Genomic DNA, 27,641 nt, shown 5'->3' with positions numbered 1-27,641 from the left:
TGACACTTCCTGGTCCAGGTTCTGCGCTGTTAATCAGCATGGCAATTGGCTTGAGCACCTGTGGGCTACACTGGAGATAACCAGCTTTGGTTCCTGTTCATGTTCTGGGTCACTATCTGGTGATTCCTGTTGGAAAGATGTGGAGTGAGAATAGACCAGGCTTGGTTATTATGCTGTCCATGGTTGCATAATCTCTGACACTTAGGCCACAATATTTATGGGGCAGTAGGGAGAGTGTGGGGGAGGCTGAAAATGGCCAAAGAACTCGGAAAGGCTGGGGACGTGAAGCCACTGCCAAACCTAACGGCAGTCGGGAAGGGGGAAGGTTGCCGATTGCGCCAGTGGGGACGGTTGGCTATCGAGACTTGGGGGGTGGGAAGATTGGCCATCGAGACTTGGGGGGTGGGAAGATTGGCCATCGAGACTTTGGGGGGGGGGAAGATTGGCCATCGAGACTTGGGGGGTGGGAAGATTGGCCATCGAGACTTGGGGGGGTGGGAAGATTGGCCATCGAGACTTGGGGGGGCGGTGAGAAGATTGGCCATCGAGACTTGGGGGGGGCGGTGGGAAGATTGGCCATCGAGACTTGGGGGGGCGGTGGGAAGATTGTCCATCGAGACTTGGGGTGTGGGAAGATTGGCCATCAAGATTTGGGGGGTGGGTGTATTGATTTCTTTGTGGGTTCAATGACGAGACATTTATGAAAGAGAATGTCTTTTAATCTAAAGCTTGTTCAGTAAATTAACTGCATCACAGGAGACATCATGTTAGTGATCCATCTAAAGCGAAAGCAAAACTAAACTAAACTGCTTGTCTCTCACATGCCCTCTGCTGGTCAGGCATAAGTAATCAATCAGGCAAATATGCTGGTAAGGCATAAATAATCAAACAGGCAAATACCATCACTATTTGCTGATATCATTACATCTCCCTTTCTTAAAACAAAAGTATTTTACTTTTAACTAACAACATGTTTTCTTCGTATTAATCTGTATTTTAACTGTAACACTTAATGAACTTACATTATCATTATCATGATCAAGGTTTTTTAACCTTGCTTTGTGTGTTCACATGAAATATGTAATTACACTAGAACTTGAAGAAAGAATAAGATAACATTACTTCCTTCTATAACAATAGTCCTTAAATTTGTTCAATGAGTCTCTCAGGAGGCTTCACGTGTCTTGAGGATTTTCTGATTGACTGTCCTTGAATCTGAGTTGTTGCCTCCGATGATGATTTCTCAGCTGTGTGATCAGGTTGTTCACCAGTATCAGTCTCTTGACCTGCTGTGTGATCAGGTTGTTCAACAGTATCAGTCTTTTGACCTGCTGTGTGATCAGGTTGTTCAACAGTATCAGTCTTTTGACCTGCTGTGGCTGGTCCCATGAGAAGATCCCGACGATTTCTTCGCAGAACAGCACCCTCATCTGTCTGAATGGTGTATGATCTTGGTTGAACTTCACTCAGGACAGTTCCCTTCTGAGTCCATATGTTTGTTTTGTCTTTGAACCTTACTTGGTCACCAGTGTGGAGTTCAGGTAGGTTTTGTGTTCCTCTGTCATAGTAGTACTTTTGCTTTTCTTTCTGTTGCTCTTTGAACTTCCTCACTTTCTCCCCCTCTTTTGTTTTCAGGAGGTTCTCCGGGATGGGTAGGTTTGACCTTAGCTGACGTCCCATAAGGAGTTGGGCTGGTGACATACCACACTCGAGCGGCGTTGTGCGGTATACAAGCATGCTCTGGTAGAAGTCAGTACCACCGTCTCTTGCCTTGTACATCAAGTCTTTTCACTGTCTGGACCGATTTTTCCACTAGTCCATTGGACTGTGGAAAGTGAGGACTTGACGTTGTGTGGACAAAGTCCCACTCTTTGGCAAAGTGTCGGAAACTTGCATTGTAAAACTGGGGTCCGTTGTCTGTGAAGACCTCGCTTGCCACGCCATGTCTGGAGAATATGGCTTTCATACATGTTATCACAGCATCTGCAGTGGTGGTGTACAGTCTACAAACCTCTGGATACAGGGAGTAATAGTCTGTGACTACAAGATAGTCCTTCCCTTGACATACGAATAGGTCAGCGCCTACCTTCTGGTAAGGTCTGTCTGGCGCTGGGTGTGGCTTTAGTGGTTCTACCGGATTGCTTGCTCGATATTTCAGGCATATTGTGCAGTTTGACACCTCATTTGTCACATCTTGGTTGATTCGTGGCCAGTACATCACCTCTCGTGCTCTTTTCTTACACTTTTCGATCCCCAGATGTCCTCCATGGATCCTTTTTAGCATCTCTTTTCTCAGACTCTTTGGGATAACTATTTTACTTCCTTTGTAGATGATGTCTTCGACCACTGATAGTTCCGCCCTGCAGTTCCAGTACTCTGCTATGTCAGGTGAGCAGTCTTGCTTCATGTTGGGCCATCCATCCAAGATGCTTTTCCTCAGTCGTCTCATTGTTTCATCTTTGTTTGTCTCAGTCTTTATGAGCTCCATTTTTGCATCTGCTATGGGTAGTGCACTTGTGATCATGTCCACGTAGGCGTTCACTTTTTCATCCATTTTGGCGTTTGCGGGCTCACTTGGGTCAACAGCTCTGGACAACGTGTCTGCTGTATACATCAGCTTACCCGGTGCGTACGCAACATTCAGTGTATAGCGTTGCAGCCTGATCATCATTCTTTGTATTCTAAGCGGACAGCTATTTAGTGACTTTTGGAACAATGCAATCAAGGGCTTATGGTCAGTCTCTACACTGATTGCTTGTCCTGCCACAAACTGGTGAAATCTTTCACAGGCGTATGTGATGCTGAGCAGCTCCTTTTCTATTTGAGCATATCGCGTCTCCGCGTCTGTCATTGAGCGCGATGCATATGCAATAGGTTGCCAGTAGTCATACTTTTGCAGAAGAACAGCACCGAGCCCACTCTGTGATGCATCTGATGATATCTTGATGGGTCTCGCTGGGTCATAAAACCTCAGAACTGGTTCCTCTGTGAGCAGTTTCTTTAGATCGCTCCATGACTTCTCATGCTCATGATTCCATTCCCATTCTATGTTCTTTTCAGTTAGTCTTCTCAGTGGCGCCATCTTTTCTGAAAGGTTGGATATGAATTTACCCAGGTCGTTGATCATTCCATTAAACCTCTGCACGTCCTTTTTGCATTGTGGCTTTGGCATATTCTCAATGGCGGACACCTTTCTGGGATCTGGTCTGATGCCCTCACTGCGAAGGATATCTCCCACGAATGTCAGTTCTATCACCCCGAGCTGGCATTTCTCTCTATTCAGCTTCAGGTTTGTTTTCCTTGTTGCTTCCAGCACTTTTTTCAGTCTCTCGTCATGCTCAGTTCTCGTGGTTCCCCATACTATGATGTCATCCATTGATGTATCAACTCCCTCCAGGTGCTCATAGATCATATGGATAGTTTTGTGATACACTTCAGGAGCTGAGGCAATGCCAAATGGTAACCTTAGGAATCTGTATCTGCCAAATGGACTGTTGAACGTGCACAGTCTTGAACTTGCCTCGTCCAATTTCATCTGCCAAAATCCTGATGATGCATCTAACTTGCTGAAATACTTTGCATTTGCAAACTGTGCCATGATTTCCTCACGTGTAGGAAGCTTGAAGTGCTCTCTCTTTATTGCTCTGTTTAGATCTCTTGGATCCAGGCAAATTCTGAGCTTTCCATTCTTTTTGTCCACAACGATGAGGGAACTCACCCACTCAGTTGGCTCATCTATCTTCTGAATCACGTTCAGGCTTTCCATCCTGTCCAACTCTGCCTTCAGTTGCTTTTGAAGAGCAAACGGAACTTTTCTGCATGGATGTATGACTGGTGTCATACTTTTATCTACTCTGATCGTGTGTTCTCCTGGAAGGCAGCCTAGACCCTGAAATAGGTCGTTGTACTCTTTCATGAGTTCATCATAGACTGTCTCTCCTTCGCTTTCCACAACGAGGACTCTCTTTACCAGGTTCAGTCTCTCACAGGCTATTAAACCTAGTATGGCTTGCACATCCTTTGGCACCACGACTAATGCTAGCGTGTGCTCTCTGTCCTTGTGTGTCACCTTGACAATGCATCTTCCTTTCACTGGTATATCAGTACCTGAGTATCCTGTCACTTTCACTTTTATTCCATGTATCTTTGGTCTGGGTCTAATTTTCTTAAAATCAGTCTCTGATATCACATTAACTTGTGCTCCAGTATCCAATTTAAATGGAATGTGTATGTCATTCACTTTTAGTGTCAACACCCAGTCTCTTTTTTCTTTTTTGTTTTCAGACACAACATCTACATTGAACTCCTCTACCCCGCTTTCATCTACTGCATGGACCTTGCTTTGTTGCGCTTGGTTCTTACAGCAACGGGCATAATGGTTGTTTTTGTTGCAACTATTGCATGTTTTACCATATGCTGGACACTTTTTTGGTGTATGCTGTGTACCGCATCGACTACATGACTTTCGATTGTCCCTTTCATTTTTGTTCGCTGGCCACGCCTCTTTTTTCACATTGGCGCTCTTTTTGTTAAACGGTTTGTGTCCGTTCTTACTCACTGCATCCACGTTGCAGCTACTGTCACTGAACAGCTCCTTCGCCTGCGACTTCACAGTCTCTGTAGCCCTACACAGTGCTATGGCTTTTCCCAGGTCTAGATCTTGCTCTCTTAGCAGTCTTTCCCTTAGACCATTATCTGGAATACCACACACCAGTCTGTCTTTTATCAGCGAGTCTGTCAGTCCCCCAAATTCACATGTTTTGCTTTGGTTTCTCAGTTCAGTCACATACTGATCAATAGTCTCTCCCGTTTTCTGTACACATGTGAAAAATCTATGCCTCTCAAACGTCACGTTACGTTTAGGTATGCAGTAGGCCTCAAACTGTTACATTATTTTATCTAGCTTCATTTTGTCTCCATCAGCAGCGAATGTGAAGTTATTATGCACCTCCAGCGCTTCATCACCCACGACATGTAAGAACACTGATGCTTTCATTTTATCACTTTTCTCGTCAGCTCCGATTGCTGATAAATACAACTCCAAACGTTGTTTGAATCTCCTCCAATTTTCAGCCACATTACCAGTCAACTGAAGCTTCGCCGGTGGGAGTAAACCTTCCATTTTTTCACTTCGTTAGCTATTCTCCAATGGTACGTAACGATGTTCTCTTTTGGCTTGCTAATATGTGGAGAGCTGATTTAACTTCAGATTTTTCCTCTTCATCTCTTTCAATCACTTCTGACACCATGTATCGATTTGTATGTGGGTTCAATGACGAGACATTTATGAAAGAGAATGTCTTTTAATCTAAAGCTTGTTCAGTAAATTAACTGCATCACAGGAGACATCATGTTAGTGATCCATCTAAAGCGAAAGCAAAACTAAACTAAACTGCTTGTCTCTCACATGCCCTCTGCTGGTCAGGCATAAGTAATCAATCAGGCAAATATGCTGGTAAGGCATAAATAATCAAACAGGCAAATACCATCACTATTTGCTGATATCATTACAGTGGGAAGATTGGCCATCGAGACTTGGGGGGGTGGGAAGATTGGCCATCATGGCAGGGGGGAAGGTCAGCCATTGAGGCTTGGGGAGAAAGATCGGGGCTGGAGGGAGAGAGAGGCTATGATTGGCCGGTAGGAAGCTGAAGGCTTCCTTGAGAGACTGGGGGAGGACGTCTACTCCTCCTGGCCCACAAGGAATACTTGTGAAACCGGCAGCTCCCAACTCTCTTTCACTGCCAGGTTACCTGACCTTGGGAAATCTGGACGGCAGCAGTGAATTTTAAATTGAGCTCCCAATTGCAGAGAGCCTAATTTAAATATGTTAATTAAGTGTCCTGCCACTCCACAGCAGAACACCCAGGCACCTCGATATGTGTAAAAAAAAAGGTAGCTGGTGCATGCGTAGCGTGTTGGGAACACATTCCCCATATTTAAGTCTTTGACCCCCCCCCCAACCATCTCCCGTCCATTGTGACAGTTAATATCGAGGCCATAGTGTCCAAGCTCACTTCAGTTATGTGGCGAGACTAGAGTAGCTGGGGTTGTTCTCCTTAGAGCAGAGAAATTTAAGGGGAAATTTAATAGAGATGTTCAAAGTTATGAAGGGTTTTGAAAAAGTAAATAAGGAGAAACTGTTTCTACTGGCAGTGTGGTTGGTAACCAGAGGGCACAGATTTAAAGTAATTGGCAAAGAAAGGGAAATGAAGAGAATTTTTTTTACACAGCGAGTAGTTATGATCTGGAACGCATTGCCTGAAAAGGGTGATGGAGCAGATTCAGTAGTAACTTGCAAAAGAGAGCTGAAAAGGACAAATCTGCAGGGTTGTGGGGAAAGAGCAGGGGACTGGGACTAATTGGATAGTGCTTTCAAAGAGATGGCACAGGCACGATGGGCTGTATGGCCTGCTTCTGTGCTGTATGATGGTTGCTTGGATAAGATATTGCAGGATACCGCGTTCATGGAACTGTACCCCAGAAACCGTTACTGGGGTGAAATTTCAACTGCCAGCGTCTTCTATATTTATGCTGGAATCCAACATCACCATAATTTAATAGAGAATTTACCTTCCTCTTTTTTGCTGTGGCTGAGAGGAGAGCCCAGTAGCCTAATTAGAAACTGATGTACCCCTTTCAGATATAGAAGATCAATTTAATTATCAAGGAGTTCAATGATTAGATTGGCCATTTGGTTTGGAGATCTGCAGCATGGATTCATTGGCTACCTGACCATTTCAAAAGAAGATGTTCATTTCACTTTAAATGATTGTCCTTTTGTTAATAATTACATAAAAATCTCAATGATCAGGATCTTATTCACTGTTTTCTTCTTTTAGGGTTCTGAATGCAACGCTGAAGTTTTTGAATCTGAATAACATAATAAAGCTAAGTGCAGATGATGTGCAGATCATCAGTCAGAGTTTTAGAAATTTTAATGAGGAAGACTACTTTGACAATGTCCAAGGACTACAGATTGTTGTCAAAGTTATTCTAGAGAATATACCTCTGTGGATGGACAGTCCAACAGATGAAACATCTTCGATCATGCAGGCATTACTTGAACTTTCTCAAGTAAATAGTGTCAATTTATTTATTTACAGAATAAAGTTTTTCATGAAACGGTGGTCAAAGGGACAGTCACCACAATTTATGGAAATGGTGAACGTTTTACTTAGAGTGTTACAAAAGGAATTACCAAATCTAATGATCACCAGCCCCTTTCAAAATACAATTGACAGGTTTAATGCCATGTGGTCCAGTTTGCAGCAGTTTCTCATTTACAATTCTACAGGAACTCTAACAAAAAGTCTAAATTTCTTCTGGAATTTCACTTCTACAGTATGGATAGAATCAACCAAAACCAACATAGATTATCTTGATGTTGCTAAAATGTTTCTGCATTATTTGAATAATCTCGGTTTACTGTCTCAAGAAGAACTTTCATCTGTAGTGGATGCCATCAATGGCTTAAAAAATGCTTCAATAATTGCTTTTTCTACCCAAAATCTATCTCAGCTGCAAGGTGTGCAGCTGCAGTTGTTCAAAATTTTTCAAATGATTGCTGTAGAAAATAAAACAGAACAGCTAGAGACATTTTATAATATAATTCATGCAGTCTCACAATTGTCAAATGTAACTGAGTTCTCATCCTTGGTAGCTGCTGCCAGTAACATTTCTGAAGACATTTCCACTTTTTTTGAACAGTTTAGCTCCGATGACATTGGCAAGGCTCTTGAAACAATTGCAAACATTACTGTTGTTTTTCACAACATGTCAAAGGAAGACCTTGCAGAAAGTTTATTGGATCTATATCTCTATGTTCAGTCACAAATACAAGGGCAGACAGTTACAGGACCAGACCTCCAACAGATAAATGAGACAATTGGAAAACTGACAGAAGCTTTCCATAATAATACAAACAATATTAGTTGTTTGATGTTACAAGCATTGCAGTCTTCATCTGTCCCTATTTCTGATATTTGGTTGAGAAAATATTGTTCCATTCATAATACAGGAAGAAAAATCCGTTCACTAGAGACTGACTCTAATTCACAATCAAGCCGGAATCTATACAAATCTTTGGTGGAACAAATGATCAGCAGCTTAACATATACAAATAGAGAAATGGCTTTATCCTCTCTGTCTTGTACAGCAGATTTGTTTCTCTCATGGACTCAAATCATAAAAGGGGTAGCAGTACAGTTGGACTTGGATCTTCGAGTAGTTAACTTCCTTCATATTGCCTTGATAGAAGTGTCACAAGAACTGAATCAAACATCAGTATGTACCAAACATCTGATCATGAATAACAGCACAGCTGCACTGAAAATCTTCCTGGAGAACATTACTTCAACAAATGGCTTTAACCTTCAGAATTTGTACCAAGTGAGCATTAATCGCTTTATCATCTTACAACATGCAATGAGTACAGCATTTCCTATTCCAGTGGATAACAAGGAGCTTCAACAACTTGTCGAGATTATGGAGAACGTCCTAAGTTTATTTCAGGGTTCCAATCTTGATGCCTTGAACAGCACTTCCAAATTCATAGATGCCCTTCGACCAATGTGGTCATTGTATGACCCTCAGCAGGAAAAACTCTATTCAGTCCTACATACATTTGCTAATTTAAACCCCAGTGCTGATCTGGAAGGTATCAAAGTGACCTTAAGAGAAATTCTTTTATTCTACAACAACAGCATTAACATGGGTTATCTTGATCACTCTGTCCAATATTTGAAAGAGTTTTTGAATTTAATTGCACAACATGAGAACAGCGGAGGTCAGTTTCCGTACAAAGACTCGGTGGTGTTAATTAAACAGCTAATCCAATCTGAAAACCCCAATACAGGAGAAAAGAAATGGGGAAAATTGCTGCAGTGGCTAAATGTGCTGACACATACCAATCTTTCTGATCCATCACTCTCATTTCTGTCAGATATAACTACAGTTCAAATCTTCAGATTGAACATATTTGAAATAGACAAAGTGATGAGGAAAACTGAGGAAGCAATTTTCAAAGTGTTAAATCTGACAGAGCAGTTCCATGGTCTAAATGCATCTGATGCATATTACTATGATGTTATTGCATTGTTGGAAATGATTCTTCCCAATTCTTGTCCCTACAAAAACAGAAGCATTCAGGTTCTGAGGATGTCCATTGATTTATCTTACAATGTCTTTAATGATGAAAACATGTCATATGACTTAACAAAACAGTTGATAAAACAAGTTCAAAGCATGGCCAATGGTAGTGCAACAGCAGAAGAGCTCTTTGGTCATCTCAGCAAACTGATCAGTGGAAATGTTACCTTAAGCCAATGGTATTCTGTAGACTCTGAGAAACTCCTATCTCAACAGCTTCAAACACTATCAACCATTTTAACATCAGACCAGAACATTCAGCAATTCTCACTGCTTCTTCACAAATTAATTCTTATGATGAATCAAAGTGCTTATTTAAATTTGAGGCCGGAGAAAATTTCTAATATGTTATTTGGCACCTTGGACATAATTCTCCATTCCAATAAAAGAACTGCGTACAACCTATCTTTGACTGAGGCCATCAGCATGTTATTCTCTAAAACTGCAGTTGTCAGTTATCTGAGTTCAAACAAATCTTCAGAACAAGACCTGAACACCCAGGATATTAAGTTGAGACAATTGTTTCATCAAACAGTGCAGTTCACAGAGGAATTGGATGAAGTGCTTAAACCAAAATGTCAGGAGAATTTAACGATGATACAGGCAATTGAATCATTTTATCTGCTAATTGATTATATAAACAACTCCACCTTCAACAACAGCCTAGTTGTAGAAAAACAAGTGGTTGCATTTATAAATGGTTTGGAGAGATTTCCACTATCACAGATTGCATGTGCTGTAGATGTTATGAACTCTACTGGTGCTTTTCTGATGACAATACAGCAGATTGTAGACAATGGCAGAATCCCTGACACTGAACAATTTTTACAGTTTGCACAATCAGCCTCTCGTATTCTTCATGGTGTTTCAGAAACACTGAATGTGCGCAATGACACCACAGCAACTGTGCAGGCTTTCATTCTGTTGAAGAATGAAAGTTCATATTTAGCAACAGTCTTGAACAGTACAAATTACATTGCTATCAAAACAGTCCTCAGAATGACTGACAATCTAATTGGACACCTCAAAGTGAAGAGAAATCCTTCACCAGGTGGTTTCTTTCAGCAGTTGCTGCTGTGCTTAGATTCATTTTCTAAGCTACTTGAGCTGGTTGAGATACCTCAAGAAATAACAGAAGAACTTAAAGGTTTCAGTAAAGTATTACAATTCTTTCATCCTTATGTAAACAAAAGCCTCACCCAAGACTTGGAAATTGACTCTGTATTCAACATTACAGTCTTTGTTTTACAACATTTAAACTCAACAATTGAACTTCACAGTCAACTGCAACTGTTGAAAACAGATCTTCAAAATTTGCTTAATACCACTGTCCACAGTGGCTCAAGTAACAAACCAGCTGTGTACAGTCTAAGTGAACTGATAGCCTTTGTGGGAAATGTCACATTAGTACATAACTCAGAATATAATAATGACACCTTGCAGGGCCCGCTTAGGCTTGACTTAATAATGCAAACTGTACAATTCGTCAGAGAATATGTGGTATTCTTAAATAAGGTATCATTACCAACTGTGTCCACCATTGATGGTGCTGAAATGTTCATTCAACTACTTCACAACAGCCTGACAAGAATCCGTTACACTGGACCTGCTAAATTGTTTGCTGCCCCTTTGACTTCTCTTTTCGATGATGAACTTGTACACAGGGTACTTTCTCTATTACTGGATGGTTTTGTTCAGCATTTCTCAAGTGTTCCTCAAGACAAGATCAACTTGACAGAAAATATAACCTATATAATTTACAATCTCACAACAACCCTGATATCGACCAGAGATATATATGCCATAAATGACCAGCTGGAGCAAATGAACAGTGACCTTACAAGATTGTTTAAAAATGTGAGTGCTACTAGGGATATAGATGCCATTTTGAATCTTTTAACAAAAGTGGCAAGAATTTTGAAATATGTGCCAGACCTTCAAAGCATGACTGAGATTGTACATGCCATCAGGGTAATTTTATTAGAGATTGGAAATGAGGATTTTCCACAAGCTCTTGCTATTATTCCAGATGGAATTACCCGAATACAGAATCTTTCCACCATGAATGTGAGTGAAGCATTGCAAGCAGTTTACTTGTTTGGACTGGCACATCAGGCAAAGGGGTCAGAGTTCAGCCAAGGAAACCAGACTGAACTTAATGAGAAAATCATCAGACTGATGCAGGTAGTTTCTGATATGGCAATTAACTCCTCACGGATATCACAGTGCTTGCCTGTAGCTGTTTGCAAGCTGCTGTCAGAAGAATCATCCGATGCTGATGATGGTCTCTTTATAAAGGCTTGTAACTTCGATGTGAAACAAAATTTCAGTACAGCTTTTAATCTGGCGGTTGATATCAAACAGCTCTTTGCAAGAGCTGTCCAAGGGACTGCAAAGGTGGAATGTTCAGGAAGCATTGTTTTTAGAGAAATAATTCAGCAAACAGGTTGTTTCCTCCAACAGTATGAAGAATGGAATGCAATTTTGCTCAGGATGTCGCAGATATATGGTTTGGAGTGCCCAGTTCTAATAAAACTGCAAGAAATTTGGAATAGCTTGTCATACGTCATAGTTTCCACCAATGAGGATGACCTAAATTGTCCTATTGTCCCGTTAAGACAAGCAGCTGATAAACTGTTAGGCTTGCTTGGTAATATGACTTTAACAAACACTACTTCTATTGAACAAGTCATTAATTTCCTCTCTGATGTAAGTGACACTGTGCTTTTGATGAGTGGCAACAATTCACAACCTTTACAGAGCACTCTTAAAATTATAACTAGCTATTTAAAAAATATAACAAAAAATGTACCGACACTCTCAGATTCTAAAAACCATATCTCAACACTAATTTCTGCTGTACAGTCATTAATTTCAATGTCAGGTTACAAAAGCGACCCCCTGTATTCAGTGCTAAATGACGTACTGGATGTGCTTAACACAAGTATTAATGTGATTGACCTTTTGGAGACTCTGTCGGCAGATATTGACAAAATATTAAGTGACAAAATGATGACGCCTGAAATGAAAGACCTATTGCCGGCTGTAGAGAAAGTGATTAGTTTCTTGAGAAATATAACAAGAGGTGATTTCATTGAGATTGATGTGTTGCAATTTGATGCAGTGTTGAATGATGTGGAGGAAGTTCTGGAAACGGTGCAGCATATATCCAACTTCACAAATGGAAGCTATCACAAACTACTCAACATCATCAGCTATTTGCTAAAAAATCGAAACGGCTCAGAGGAAGCTGTTGTGATGTTTGTACGAATTGTAGAATCTGCCAGTCTGATGAGCAATATTTCACAGTTGCTATTGAACCAAACGGGCTCTGCTGCATCTGTCCTTGAGATCTATCAACATTTGCTCCCCTACATCACAGCTGCAATTTCCAACAAGAACTTCAACCAAAGCTCTTATGCATTGCAAATTTTAAGTGATTTTGTTATGGAAGTTTACTCACAGTGGGATCTATCACCTGAATTTCAGCGAGCACTGATAAACAGGGTCATCCAGGTAGTTACAGTCCTAAATGAGCTGCTGCCAGTAAACAATGGGACAGCTATAAATTACGTGCATGTCATCAGTAATATTTCCTTGGAGTTCCTAGAGACTGATATTAATGGAAAGGTTAACCCCACTGAAATCAGAAATGTGACACTGAACTTGATGAAAGTGTTTGAAGAGTTTCTTGGTGTACTGCAACTGTCTAATAGCAAGGATGCAGCTGGTATTCCTAAATTCGCCAAACTGCTTTTTAACCAGGTTGAGGAGTTCAGTGGGACAATCAATTACACAAGGTAAGTGGAGTTATATTTGTTTAGTGTCCTTTTTCAGTAAAGTATAATTAAAGTGGTATGGTTTTTGATATGATTTTCAATGGTAAATGCTATAGAGTATTTGAATAGTAAAAATTACAGTTGTAGTGCTATCTTCCAAGAACTGAAAATAAGCATTTGCATAAGACAGATGATTTGGGAGCTGAAAATGTTAGTAGATTTGTTAACATTTTTGAAGTAAATGCATATTTACAGTTGCACAAAACATTTTTATATCTTATTAACTTCATCTGTCAGTTATTGACTGGGAAATACAAACTCAAGCAAGGACAGAAGCAAAAGACAGGAAGGAGAAAAGCAAAAGTAGCAGTCAGAGAAATCAAGGGTTTAAATCAAACATGGCCACAGTAAATAATAATTCTAAAAGGTCTAAGAGTGTTAAAAAAACAAGCCTGAAGGCTTTGTGTCTTAATGCGAGGAGCACTCGTAATAAGGTGGATGAATTAGCTGCGCAAATAGATGTAAACGGATATGATATTGGGATTACGGAGACATGGCTCCAGGGTGACCAAGGCTAGGAATTCAACATCCAGGGTTATTCAATGTTCAGGAAAGACAGGCAAAAAGGAAAAGGAGGTGGGGTAGCATTGCTGGTTAAAGAGGAGAATAACACAATAGTAAGGAAGGATATTAGCTCTGATGATGTGGAATCTGTATGGGTAGAGCTGAGAAATACCAAGGGGCTGAAAACTACCAAGGGGCTGAAAACGTTAGTGGGAGTTGTATACAGACCCCCAAACAGTAATGCTGAGGTTGGGGATGGCATTAAATGGGAAATTAGAGACCCGTGCAATAAGGGCACAATAGTTATCATGGGTGACTTTAATCTACATATAGATTGGGCTAACCAAATTAGTAACAATACTGTGGAGGAGGAATTCCTGGAGTGTATACGGGATGGTTTCCTGGACCAATATGTCGAGGAACCAACTAGAGATCAGGCCATCTTAGACTGGGTATTATGTAATGAGAAAGGATTAATTAGCAATCTTGTTGTGCGAGGCCCCTTGGGATGGCAGGAATGACGTATGAGGAGAGATTGGGTCGATTGGGCTTGTACTCGCTGGAGTTTAGAAGAATGAGAGGGGATCTCATTGAAACTTATAAAATTCTAACAGGACTAGACAGACTAGATGCAGGAAGGATGTTCCCGATGGCGGGGGAGTCCAGAACCAGGGGTCACAGTCTAAAGATAAGGGGTAAGCCATCTGGGCCAGAGATGAGGAGGAATTTCTTCACCCAGATAGTGGTGAACCTGTGGAATCTTCTACCACAGAAGGCAGTTGAGGCCAATTCATTAAATATATTCAAGAAGGAGTTAGATATATTTCTCAAGGCTAAAGGGATCAAGGAATATGGGGAGAAAGCAGGGACAGGGTACTGAATTTGGATGATCAGCCATGATCTCATTAAATGGCGGAGCAGGGCCGAATGGCCTACTCCTGCTCCTAACTTCCATGTTTCTAGGTGTCAATTATCTAATTATGAATAATAAAAGACAAATGATATCTGGTTAATGTGATTAACCATTAACTCCACAATACTTTGTTATATTTATATTTTTTTAAAGGAACCCACAAAAAAACTATCCTCCTTTCTACTATTTCTGCATAGCTATAGCGTCAGCTCTCTGAGCAATCTTCCATTGTGACAAAATCCATCTGCAGGACTGAAAACTGCATTTGCACTAAGGTGAAAACATAGCCCTTTATCAATTGTGAGACTGACTCATAAAAAGTGGAGACATAGCAAATTTTCAAGTCAGGTTTGGCCTGGTTAGTAACCACCGACAGTGCAAAGGCTATTCAATGCTAACCTTTCTCAGCTGATCCAGATAACATTTCAATTTGCTATGTACAGGTATTCTGAGTAAGCCTATTAGAGCTAAGTCCTCAGGACATCTTTGTGTTATAGACTTCTTTCCACCCTGGACTTATTAGATTGTTAGAAATCCTTTTGAAACCATCAGTGAAAGTTATCCATCATTCCTACTTCTCTTGGAGCTTTGTCTCTAGAGGTAAATGGCAATAGCAGAGCATTAGTTTCTCTTCACTTTTGTTCACAATATTTGCATATATAGACACAAACACCAAGTAATAATCTGGATAATAATCTAGAATCTGACAAATTGTAGTAGGATAGTTTTTAATTGAGTGAAGCTTTTACTAAGTACTCAAGCTCGGACTATTAGAGATTCTGTTGGCATTGTAAATGACTATTTTATACTCTGATGCTGATACTGTAATTTGATTTCACTATTCCCCTCCCAGTACATAGTATGGTAGGATGAAATTTCTTGCTGACTCCTTTGTGTGTTATTCCTTTTTCTTCCAGTTGGGCAGAAATGTGTCAGTATGATTGGTTCAGTGAGTTCATGATATCATCACAGAAATCAAACCACTATAAGTTAAAGATGATGAATCTCTTTTCAGGTAAAAGACCTTCATATTTTTCAGCATATTTTATATTTTGCTGAATCATCATACTAATACACATGCATTGTTGTATGCATTATGAGATTCAGCATGCATACAGTTAACAATTTCTGTAAGCTCAAATTTTAACAGTGCTTTCTAGTTTGTGTAATGCAATGTTAAAGTGTTGGAATGAGATGCTGGATTTTGAAGAACTGGACCAGTTTCTTTTTTATTGCCTATCAAGTTGTGGGGCAGGCTTGATAGACTAAATGGCCTTTTCCTGTCTGTCATTTTTGTATGTTCATATGTTTATAAGTTATCTTCAGGAAAAAAAAATCAGCATTTGATTAAAGTGAAAAAGATCAATTTATCTGTAAAATTCACTGACTTAGTTCATTCTAGTACATTTCATTGAATTGTTTATGGCAACCACTACAGGTCTGGTATTAGTATAGTACCATCAAAAGTAAACCTGATGTTGATAGGGAATATATCTATATCTGGACAATAATTACTTTAAAGGTCACCTGTAATTTCAACTTTTCTGGTACTGGTCCAAAATGAGCATCTGCTAGCAGTAGGTCCAGCAGTAAATGCCTGGAATTGGTATACATGCACAGCAATTATTAAGGAAATTTAAATACAACCAATCTTCAGCCAGATAAACTCCACTTTGTTTTACAGAAAAAATGTACTTCATTAATGATATCATGTGTGCACGGACGAACTGTAGACAGGATATTGCAGGACGCGTCATCCATGCTCTGGCTGAACTGTGTAATTTGACTATTTATGCCAAACAGGTTCGTCACTACTCCACAGTTCTAACATGCATTTTGCCTTAATTATTTATGCAGTTGACGTCTTTAAGGATCTAATACAAATTTCTATCTAAGTATTTGTTCTTAGTTGAAACTAATCCAATCAAGATTTTACCTTTACACTTTTATCTGATGTATAAGTTAGCACATTGGAGCTAATTGCTTTGAAGAAGAAACTGTTTCTAAGCAAATGCCATTAAGGGCAACTTTGTGTAATTTATTGTCTGCATCTACTTGCTTGATATAATTAAAAAAAGTAACTTTAGAGGTTCTCAAGCAAATAGAGGCTGTCATTTTGTTTTCTTCCTATACAATTGTGACTTGGAACTTCCTTTGCATCATATTCTATGGACCGAAAATTTTCATGTCATTCATTTTATATTTGTAGAATATAATTCAAAGTTGTGTGAGCAACTAAATACAGACATTAACCAAGTGGAAAGTGTCTATAACATACTTTACTTTTATAAGAAGTAGTGGTGTGAAGGAATTCCCTGTGTACTGATCTGAAGAAGAAATGTAAATATTCGCTCTGTATAACTATAAAGGTTATTTTAGCCAAAATACTAATTTGGAATGACAGCAATTAATAGTGGAGTTAAACATGTTATAGTTTAAGATACTTGTACAAAATGTGTTTCAAGTATCACAGAAAATCAGAAAGGTTTTGTTTAATGTGGTGATGCTCAATTTTTATTTACAAATTGTTTTTGTGCAAAATATTAAAATTAAAATTAAAGAGGAAGATATAAATATTTCATGTTAAGATATCACAAACGATAATTAAAATAATTAATCTAGGCTAATATTAAACGTTGAAAGTCTATTTTGACTCTTCCCAAAGATATTTATCCTTGCCCCCCTCCTCTTCCTCACATACATACTGCCCTTCAGGAACATCCTCTGAAGACATGGGCCCCAATATTTATGGGGAGGTGGTGAGGGTGCGGGGGAGCATGGGGAAAACCCAGCAAGGTTCTGTCAAATTTAACGGTAGGACCTCGTTATAATTTTTTCTTTTGTTTCCCACCTGGCACCCAGCCAAATTGACAGGCTGGCTACCGGATGGGAAAATCGGCATCAGGAGGTCACAGCAGGGGACCCTCGGGGACAGTCCCCAGCAATCGGGAGGAGATAGGGAGCAAGAGAATGGGGCTGGGAGTTGGGGGAGAATTGACCATTGTGGGAGGAAGGGAGTAGAGGTCGGGGCTTGGGAGGGGAGAGAGGCCAACGCGAGATGAAGGAAGGCCAGAGACTGGGGCTGGAGGGTGAGGGGAGGTCTGCAGTCGTGGTGGGGGGAGAGAGAAGCCGCGATTAGGAGATGGGAAGCCAAAGGCTTCCATAAAGGGCCAGGGGCAGCACTACTGCTGTCCTGGCCCACAAGGACTGCTGTAACAGGCACTTCCATTCTTGAGCCAACAGCTCCCACCTCCCTTTCACTGCCAGGATTCCTGAGCCCTGGGAAACCCGCATGGTAACTGTTAAATTTAACTTGGGCTCCCAATTGCATTGTGGGGGCCTGATTTAAATGTTACTGAAGTGTCCCACCTCTCCACAGCGGGACACTCACATTACACGAAATCTGAGGCCATAAAAATGGCTACTGGTGCTTTCGCGTTGGGCTGGGAACGTTTCATGTTTGTTCATTTTTAGCCCTGTTCCCCCCCCGACCCACTCCTATCCATTGTAGGGGATGGTAATATCAATGCCATGGTGTCAGATTTCACATGTACGCTGACTATATCCAGCTCTGTTTCTCCACCACTTCTCTCCACCCCTCCACTGCCATTGTCTTGTCAGCCTACTTTTCCAACATCTAGTCCTGAATGAGCTGCAGTTACCTCCAGTTAAATATTGAGAAGACCGAAGCCATAGTCTTTGGCCCCCGCCACCGATTCCATCCCCATCCCCGGCCACTGCCTCAGGTTGAAGCCGACTGTTCACAATCTCGCTGTCCTATTTAACCCCGAGCTGAGCTTCTGATCCCGTAACCTCCATTACAAAGACCGCCTACTTCCACCTCCGTAATATCATCCGGCCCTGCACCTGCCTCAGCCTATCGTCCACTGAAATACTCATTCGTGCCTTTATCACCTCTAGACTCTATACCAATGCTCTCCTGGCCAGGCTCCCATCCTCCACCCACCATAAACTTGAGCTCATCCAAAACTCTGTTGTATCCTAACTTGCACCAAGTCCTGCTTGCCCAGCACACCTGTGCTCACTGACCTACATTGGCTCCTGATTCATCCAATGTCTTCAATTTAAAATTCTCATCCATGTGTTCAAATCCCTTCATAGCCCCTCCTGTCATTATCTCTATAACCTTCTCCATCCCTACAACCCTCTGAGAACTCAGCATTTCTCCAACTCTGGCCTCTTGTGTATACCCCACTCCCTTCACCTCACCATTGACAGCCATACCTTCAGCCACCTTGGCCCTAAATTCTGGAATTTCATCCCTAAACTTCTTTGCCTCTCCACCTCTCCAGCTCTCTCTTGTCCTTTATGACCCTCCTTAAAATGCTGCATCTTTGAACAAGCTTTTAATCACCCCGACTAATATCTCCTTTTTTGGCTTGGTGTCAATTTTTTGTCTGATTACTCTTCTGTGAAGCACAGTGGTACATTTTTCTACGTCAAAGGTGCTACATAAATGCAAATTGTTGTTATATTAGCAACATGGTAGAATCTTACTGGATTTTGTTGCTTTGAAGAGTTGGTGGTCTTGTACCACTAAGAAAATGAGATTAATGAAATTAAGGTGTCCTTTCATGAGCCATGGATATTTTCGTTGTTTTATTATGGCAGACTAGAATGCAGTCTGATATTGTGCCCAGATTGATTCCTGACAAAAGTTTCATGATTGTTTTGTCACAGAGAACAGTGTTCAGCTTCTCAGAAAGTGTTTTCCCTTGTTTTCTAGGTCAAATGAGTCTTATCTTCTGACACTGATTAAAGATCCAATTTTTCCCTCGGTGCCTTTAGATCTAGGACTCTGATTCTGAGATTAGTCTGGGCTATGACTTAATCCTAACCAACTAAATTGACCCTTTCATGATTGTGGTAACATTCTACCACCAAAACCCAAAATAAAACAAGCTTATCTCTTTAAAAAATTATTACGAACTCAAGAAAAAATATTGTCAGTAGGGTTAAATTTCTAGCAGACTGTATATAATTCCTTTTTTAATTAAAAATGTGATCACACCTTATAGCTGCTCCCTGTTGGATCGGTTAGATCAGTGATTCTCAAAGGCCACGATTTTCTCGATCAATGCGGCTTGGGAGCGGGTCAGCTGATTTCCAGGTTCCAATCCCGCCCCCAACTTCATCCGGCCCACGGACGTGATTTTATGTCAATTAGTCTTGTTAAGCCCGCCCTGCGGGCTTGCCGGCCAATTGAGAAGAAGCCGGTCAGATCATATCATTTGATGACACGTCACCTGCCAATTTTCTTAAAGGGACCACGCACAATTTTTCTTTGACAGCTCATTTCTCAGTGTTTGACAGCATTGAGGCGCTTCAAACACTGACAATGACTGTTCACAGGTGAGTTCTTGCACCCAGGCTCTCCAGTGACTCCCTCCTTAGGCTAGAACAGATGACAGCTGCAGGTGAGGTTACAGAAGCGATCTGTCACTGGTGAGAGAGGTTCTCCCAATGAGGTGTGACTACACATACAATTCTAAACTTCTTACCTACAGAAAAGTGTAAATGCATTAAAAATGAATTTCTCAACATTTTCTTACCCCTGAAACTCACCAGTGCACCATTGGATCCTTCACACCACTTCAGCAACTGTCATCAATACAGAAACATTACAGCAGACTCACAACACGCCACACTTACCTGGTATGGTTCCGGACGTCGGGAAACCCGAAGTAGAAGTGTCAAAATTGAAAAAGAGCCTGTTAACTGCCTGTTAACAACCTTTAACAGGTAGTTAAGTGGCTATAATCCTCTTCCTGCCGCTAGGTGTCAGGTCCATGCGCAAATCGGGACCCGACACTTGGGAAGATTGATTGGAGGCGGGTTGACAGTGGGTTTCCTGCTCGCTGTCAATCTTTGCGATTTTGCCGGAGATCCTGCCTCCAAACCCGCTCCCTGAGTGCCGGCAAAATTCTGGCCAAACTCTTTTGATTGAAGGACCCCTTTTTAAATGGATTAGTAATCACAGACCGCTCATCTAAATTATGATACTATATAATACTCATAATATAAAAGTGCTGCATGTAAAGAATGTTTTAATAATGCTTTTAAGAAAACAGGTATTTACTTACATATATCAGTGAGATGGGTATGCCTGCTGCTCACTGCAGAGTCTGTCTATCCTTGGTGTGATGTTTGACAATTTATTGAAAGCTGCACCTGCTGTTCACTTTCCTACTTGTTACTTTAATTTTAAGTACAGTCCTGCTGCTCATCTACAAATTTTAATTACAAACCTTTTAAAATATAATTTGAAATTAGCAAAAGCCTCAATTTTAATTCAATACTAAAGAGCTAAAGAAGGGAAATTAAAAAGAACTTAAGACGAAAAAAACCCTCCCAAAACATACAGCTGCTTGAGTGATTGGGATTGTCTGCTTCACACTTGTCCGCCGACATCCACAACAAATAAACTTGTTCTTTTCATGGTCAGGCCATTCCCAGTGGGTCAGGAACAGGTCCTTGCATTTCCAGGTCTCAGTCAGTCCACACCCTGTCATCTCCAGCCAGTGACATGTGAACCTGAACTCTCCCCTCCCCCCAAAAAATAACAGTCGGGTAACATGATGGGCTCTGGGTCTCCAACCGCCCCATTCTCGGCTCGATTCGGGCCAGCAGCGGTTTCAACTCGCCAACATTAATGATCCAAGATTATCCCATGCAACTGGTTTGGGAAAAGTTTGTGCAACGAATATTATCACATTATTTCACGACTCCCTGGAAAGTCTCTATGAACTCCCAGGGGTCCGTGGGCGTCTGTTTGAGAACCACTGGGTTAGATACAGTAAACTCTTTCGTATCCGGCACCTACGGGACCGGGATGGTGCTGGTTGATTAAAAATTCCGGATAACGGAGAGGTATACCTACCAAGGTACGAGAGCCCCATTACACAGCCACAGGTGCAGGAACCCCGGTTACACGGCCACAAGTGCTGGAGCCCCGGTTACATGGCCACAGGTACAGGAGCTCCGGTTACACGGCCACAGATCCAGGAGTCCTGGTTACACGGCCACAAGTGCTGGAGCCCCGGTTACACAGCCCACAGGTACAGGGGACCCGGTTACACGGCCACAGGTACAGGAGTCCCGGTTACACGGCCACAAGTGCTGGAGCCCCGGTTACACGGCCACAGGTACAGGAGTCCCGGTTACACGGCCACAAGTGCTGGAGCCCCGGTTACACGGCCACAGGTACAGGAGTCCCGGTTACACGGCCACAAGTGCTGGAGCCCCGGTTACACGGTCACAGGTACAGGGGACCCGGTTACACGGCCACAGGTACAGGAGTCCCGGTTACACGGCCACAAGTGCTGGAGCCCCGGTTACACAGCCACAGGTACAGGGGACCCGGTTGCATGGCCACAGGTACTGGGGACCCAGTTACACAACCAGAGGTGCAGGCAAAAGGCACGAGAACCCCGGTTACACAGTCACAAATATACAGTAAAACTTTCCTTTGGGTTCCTGAACCTACTCCTGAATTTTGCCGGTTATTAGAGAATTCCAGATAATTAGGTGCCGTTTAAACGAGTTTACATCTAATTATGAGAATCGTCATCAGGCATGAGAAAAGACAGATTTGTTTTCTTCTGTGTTAGGCCAGTACTGATCTGCTCACCCTCAAAGAATGTAACCTGTCAAAAGCAGTGAGGATATGCAGGAAGTAGGAAGGGCTGTCAGGAAATGAAAATGTGTTTCCATTTTTACAGTTTTTTTCTCAAATGTACCCAATTTTTTTTTAATACTGGTAGTTTCAAGGTTTATTTGTTACTGTAGCAGAGCTTGTGACAATATCAGGGTCGATTTCCTGTGAAAACTACTGGTACTAATTTTGCTGGATTATGTTGATTTTTTTCTGTCTAGATTTTTGAAGAAACATTATTTACTCCAGACCAGGGAGACTGTATGAGCAGTCTTAATATCAACATACAAATACAAATTGCTCAGGGCCAGATACAAGAGGCAGTTAGTAATGCAGTGAAGAACTATAGCTGCAATTGTGAGTTGATTCCATTGCTGAATGAGCAACTATATGAAAGGTAACTTTCACATCTAATGGTTATCTGTAGAATATTTACAGTTCTGTTCAACCTGCATAATGCATCACTTCACTCAGATAGACAGATGGTCATGCTCTGATTCCTTACTTATACTGAGCTGGCCTGCTGCTGTAACCCAGGCTCAGTGTGAGGAATCCTTATGGATGGTTTAATGGAGCTGCCTCAGTTGTCGTAAGTGCTGTTGGCATAGCAACTCCATAGTAATTTTCATGTCGTTTTTACATTTTACCATTCATGTTGCTGTTAGCCTATTTGGACCAGATGGATTTTATTTTACATTTTATTAAATTAACAAAAAGAGATGGGAACTTGCTAGAGGCTATTGAAAAATAGAGTACAACTGTAAAATATAAAAAATTTGAACCCCTTGCTTGAGCACTATTCACAGCCAAGTAGATGGGTAGGTGACCTGCTCCCAGGGTTCCACCAATGCTAGTCTGAAACAAGTCGCTTGGAGATGCAAGGGAATAGCCCAGAATGACTCCATCTGATGTTTGCTCTCTCTTGTGCAGTAGTGCCTAATCTTTTCTTTGTGTTTTTTCATGTTTACAACACTAATACTCACTATCTTCTTCGATATTAGAAAGGTGGGATGAAGACTTCCACAGTGGTTGAACCCTGAAGTTGTAAACAGATACAGTTTAAATTGGGAGCAATATAATTTTACACTTGTAGAACTTGTAAATTCATGTTACTTATTATGGTAGCCTGAAGGCAAATGCTAATAAACAGAAACTTTTGTCCAGAAGCTTATAGAGACTCACAGTTAATCAACATTGTACAGTAATAGATTGCCTATGGAACCTTGCAGGTGTCTAAAAATCCATAGTAACTGAAAGAGAATTCTTACAGTAGGGCTTTAAAAAATAAGTTTGATGCAGGTGATATGTTTCTGGTTCTGTAGGTTCATTTCATAATATTAGGCCTATATAAGGCTTTTTAATGCTGTGTTGCAAACTTCATGGATGGAATGTATCACAGAACAATTTTCCATGTCAGCTGCCATTTAATATTTTTTTAATCTTCATGTTTTCCAGATTTAATTTTGCTGCAAAAACACTTTCTCCAAACAGTTCCTTTGTGGCTATACTTGAGAACATTGGAGCCTTTGAAGGTAATATTTCCGTAACCTGCATAGAACTGGTACTGCCTGTTTATGAGAGGACGGGTTCAGCAACTTCACATTAAACAATAGCCTGGATTTTACGTATATAATAACAGTGAGGCTAATAGCGCTCACCATTATAATGGAGTATCTGATTGGTTGAAGAATCTCGCTGCTTCTTTACTTGCTCATAGGTGCCCTGTAGAAGGTGCCGCACTGGATCAGAATCCGGGTTAGAACAAGTCTCTGCTCAGAAGCCCGCAAAAGCTTTGTGTGCAACTGTCAGGGAGGTGAACGGCAAGCGCCGTTCCTTCGGCACTGACCGCAGAATCCGAGTCAATATGATTTGGCTATCATTGTGAAAAGGTGACAACAGTCTTCGGGAATAGTACAGTAACTGTGATGAAAAACATAGATACAGCTGACAGATGAATGAGTTCAAAACGTGCTGAAAACAAACAGAAATGAACTAAAGAGGGTATAAGAGAATTATCTGGATGGTTAAAGGAAATGTGCTGCTAATGGGTGCAAAATCCTACTCAAAATTACACAAAATGAGACATTTTTGTCCCTTCGACTGTCTCACTGTTGTATTTCCAACCATTGACAACTCACTTCCACTATACTTCAGCAACATTAATCCCTTTGTTTCTTTTTCAGCCTTTTATGCAGATTTGATTATATTTTCAATTTTTTTTCATTTTACTTTCTGTATATTAGTAGTTTAATGGACTGGACCATAGGTATAATTGTTAGATATTCATGGTTAAACCATGGCTAATGCTTTCTTAAAATAAAATAAATCTTGAAGTAGTTAATAGCATTAGAAGATCACAGTTCTTACTGCTTATGAATATTAAATCCCGATTAACCAGTGGAAGTCTATAAAGCACATAATGGGTATTGTTGAGAAGGATGGCACTTTGGTCCAGTAGTATGTGAATTCTATTGGACTTGTCATTTCTTTTTTGGCTCTAGGACCTTTTGTCCAGCACCACTTTTATATATGTCTATTTTTTACATGATTTATCTTATTTTTAATCTCATATAAGATTAATTAATTTTGAATTTGATTGTTTTGAATAGGTTTACCAATAGAGAGCTGTGTGCAAAACACCACTACTTTGAAAATGCAGTTGCAGCAGAACAGCAGACTCTCACCTGAAGCCATTGATGTATTACTGAAGGCAAACATCACTACCTCAAAGGTAACTTCAAGAATTGGTAGATTGGATTCAGCTACTGCTTTTTAACTGGAAATAACTGGTTAAGTATAAGAAAGTTTGGCAATCAAATCGTGTAAAATAAGAAGGAAATCTTTTCATCTTTGTAGATAATAGGCTGGCATTTTACTACCTCACATTGACATCTACCTATACACAATAGACCCTGAAACTACTCCATGAGATACTAGTGTACAAATGCTTTGATCTTAAATTCTTCTGTCCACAATTCTAGTGGAAGCATTGACACGTTTATTTTAAACAGGTCAGTGCCTCTGTTAAAGTAGTGTGATGCAGAATTCCAAACGTTTTAAGTTACTACAGTATCTCAATGCATAATTTATGGGCGCTAACCTTTATAAATTTTAACAAATTACAAAAGTAATTTGAGAGCTAGAAATATGTACAAATACTCATTATGGTTTATATTAAAACATATACAGGATCAGAAAACCTGAATGAAACAGTTGAAGGTAGAACTCAGCATTATAAGGCTGCATGTAGCCTAGGATTAATATTTGGCAGAATACCATTCTGATAATATGATCATCGTCTGTGGTGGTCATTAACAGTACTGAGAAAGTCTCTGTTGATTACATGTGCTGAATTTGTAAATGTATTCTTTATAAACACATTATGATTTCACTATAAATAGTGGGCAGTAGAAAACTTCCCCGTGCAAACTTAATTGACTCTTTGAGTGCAACCAAGGGAACAAGTTACTATGGGGGTGAAATTCAACTTCAGTGGGGTTGCAAAATGGGCAGTAGTGATTCGGCCACCCATTGTATACCCTGCCTAATTTTCCTTTCTATTGACTTCAATATATAGAAAAATAAGACAGGATGTATATTGCATAATGAAATGTCATAGAGTCATAATGGCACAGAAGGAGGCCGTTCGGCCCATCAAGTCCGTGCCGGCTCTCTGTAGAGCAATCCAGTTAGTCCCATTCCCCCGCTCTATCCCCGAAGTCCTGCAAGTTTATTTCCCTCGAGTGCCTATCCAGTCTCCCCTTGAAAACATTAAGCGTGTCCGCTTCCACCATTTCTGTCGGCAGTGAGTTCCAGGTCCTCACCACTCGCTGCGTAAAAATGTTTTTCCTCACATCCCCCCTGTATCTCTTGCCCAAAACCTTAAATCTGTGTCCCCTAGTCCTTGTACCATCAACTAGTGGGAACAGCCTTTCCCCGTCTAGTCTATCCAAACCCGTCATAATCTTGTACACCTCTATCAAATCACCCCGCAATCTCATTTGCTCTAATGAAATCAAATCCAGCTTCTCCAACCTGTCCTTGTAACTAAAATCCCCCATCCCCAGAACCATTCTGGTAAATCTCCTCTGCACCATCTCAGGTGCCTTCACATTCTTCCTAAAGTGTGGTGACTAGAACTGGACGCAATACTCCAGTTGTGGCCTAACCCCCGCTTTATAAAGGTTCAGCATAACTTCTCTACTTTTATACTCAATACCTCTATTTATGAAGCCCAAGATCCCAGACGCTTTGTTAACCACTCTCTCAATATGTCCTGCCACCTTCGGGGACCTATGTAAATTAACTCCCAGGTCCCTCTGTCCCTACACACTCTTTAAAACTGTGCCATTAAGTGTATATTGCCTCTCCCTGTTCCTTCTGCCAAATTGCATCACCTCACACTTCTCTGTATTAAATTCCATCTGCCACTTGTCTGCCCATTCTGCTAGCCTTTCTATGTCCTGTTGCAGTCGATTGGTATCATCCTCACTGTTTGCCACACCCCCAAGGTTGGTGTCATCTGCAAATTTAGAACTTCTACTCTGTATTCCAATATCCAGGTCATTTATATCTATATATATATATATCAAAAAAAGCAGTGGCCCCAGCACTGACCCTTGGGGAACACCACTGTCTACCATCCTCCAGTCTGAAAAACAGCCATTTACCACAACTCACTGTTTTCTGTCCTTAAGCCAGTTCCTTATCCAAGCTGCCACTGACCCACCTATTCCATGAGCCTCAATTTTGTTAACCAGCCATCTATGTGGTACTTTGTCAAATGCCTTCCGAAAATCCATGTCGACAACATCCATTGCATTCCCTTCATCAATCCTCTCTGTTACTTCATCAAAAAATTCAATTAGATTAGTCAAACACGATCTGCCTTTTACAAACCCGTGTTGGCTCTCCTTCATTAGCTTAAACCTCCCCAAGTACCCGCTAATTTTTTCCTTCATTATTGTTTCTAAAACTTTACCCACCACTGATGTTAAACTGACCGGCCTGTAGTTACTAGGATTGTCCTTACACCTTTTCTTGAACAATGGTGGCAACTTTCCACTTTCCAATCCTCAGGCACCTCCCCCGCATCTAGGGAAGATTGGAAAATTATGGCAAGCCCTTCCGCGATCTCCTCCCCCAATTCCCTTAGCAACCTGGGATGCCAGCCATCTGGACCAGGCGGTTTGTCCACTCTGAGCATACCCAGCCTTTCTAGTACATCCTGTCTATCAATTTTCACCCCTTCCATTGCTTCTACCTTGTCCACTTCTACCGATATTTTGTCAGCATCCACCTCCTTAGTAAATACTGATACAAAGTACTCATTGGGTATTCTAGCCTTGCCCTGCACCTCTAAGCATATATCACCTGCTCTGCCAGTAGAAGATTTTTGGGTTCCCTTTTATGTTAATTGCCATTCTACTCTCATATTCTCTCTTTGCCAATCTTAATTTCATCTTCACAACCCCTCTCAACTTATTGTATTTGGTCTGGTTCTCCCTTGAAGAATTCACCTAACATGCATCATGCACCCTCTTTTTTTTGTTTCATCATC

At 41.0% G+C, this 27,641-nt stretch overlaps 1 protein-coding gene across 1 annotated transcript in view; it reads left to right on the top strand.

Moving 5' to 3' along the window:
* The first annotated feature begins 10,416 nt into the window (after window positions 1-10,416).
* Window positions 10,417-27,641, top strand: part of LOC147117285 (ATP-binding cassette sub-family A member 13-like) — a 250,509-nt gene continuing 233,284 nt past the window's right edge. The window contains exons 1-6 of the mRNA XM_085988134.1: window positions 10,417-12,950; window positions 15,324-15,421; window positions 16,091-16,209; window positions 22,303-22,478; window positions 23,537-23,613; window positions 24,691-24,812. Coding sequence (XP_085844260.1) covers window positions 10,618-12,950; window positions 15,324-15,421; window positions 16,091-16,209; window positions 22,303-22,478; window positions 23,537-23,613; window positions 24,691-24,812 — 2,925 coding nt within the window. The 5' untranslated portion in view covers window positions 10,417-10,617. The remainder of the gene's footprint in view (window positions 12,951-15,323; window positions 15,422-16,090; window positions 16,210-22,302; window positions 22,479-23,536; window positions 23,614-24,690; window positions 24,813-27,641) is intronic.

The sequence above is a fragment of the Somniosus microcephalus genome, chromosome 5 (genome assembly GCF_052327205.1).
Source record: "Somniosus microcephalus isolate GS21.2 chromosome 5, FLI_Smic_1.0, whole genome shotgun sequence".
NCBI classification, from domain to species: Eukaryota; Metazoa; Chordata; class Chondrichthyes; order Squaliformes; family Somniosidae; genus Somniosus; species Somniosus microcephalus.
This window is presented reverse-complemented; position numbering and strand designations above follow the sequence as displayed.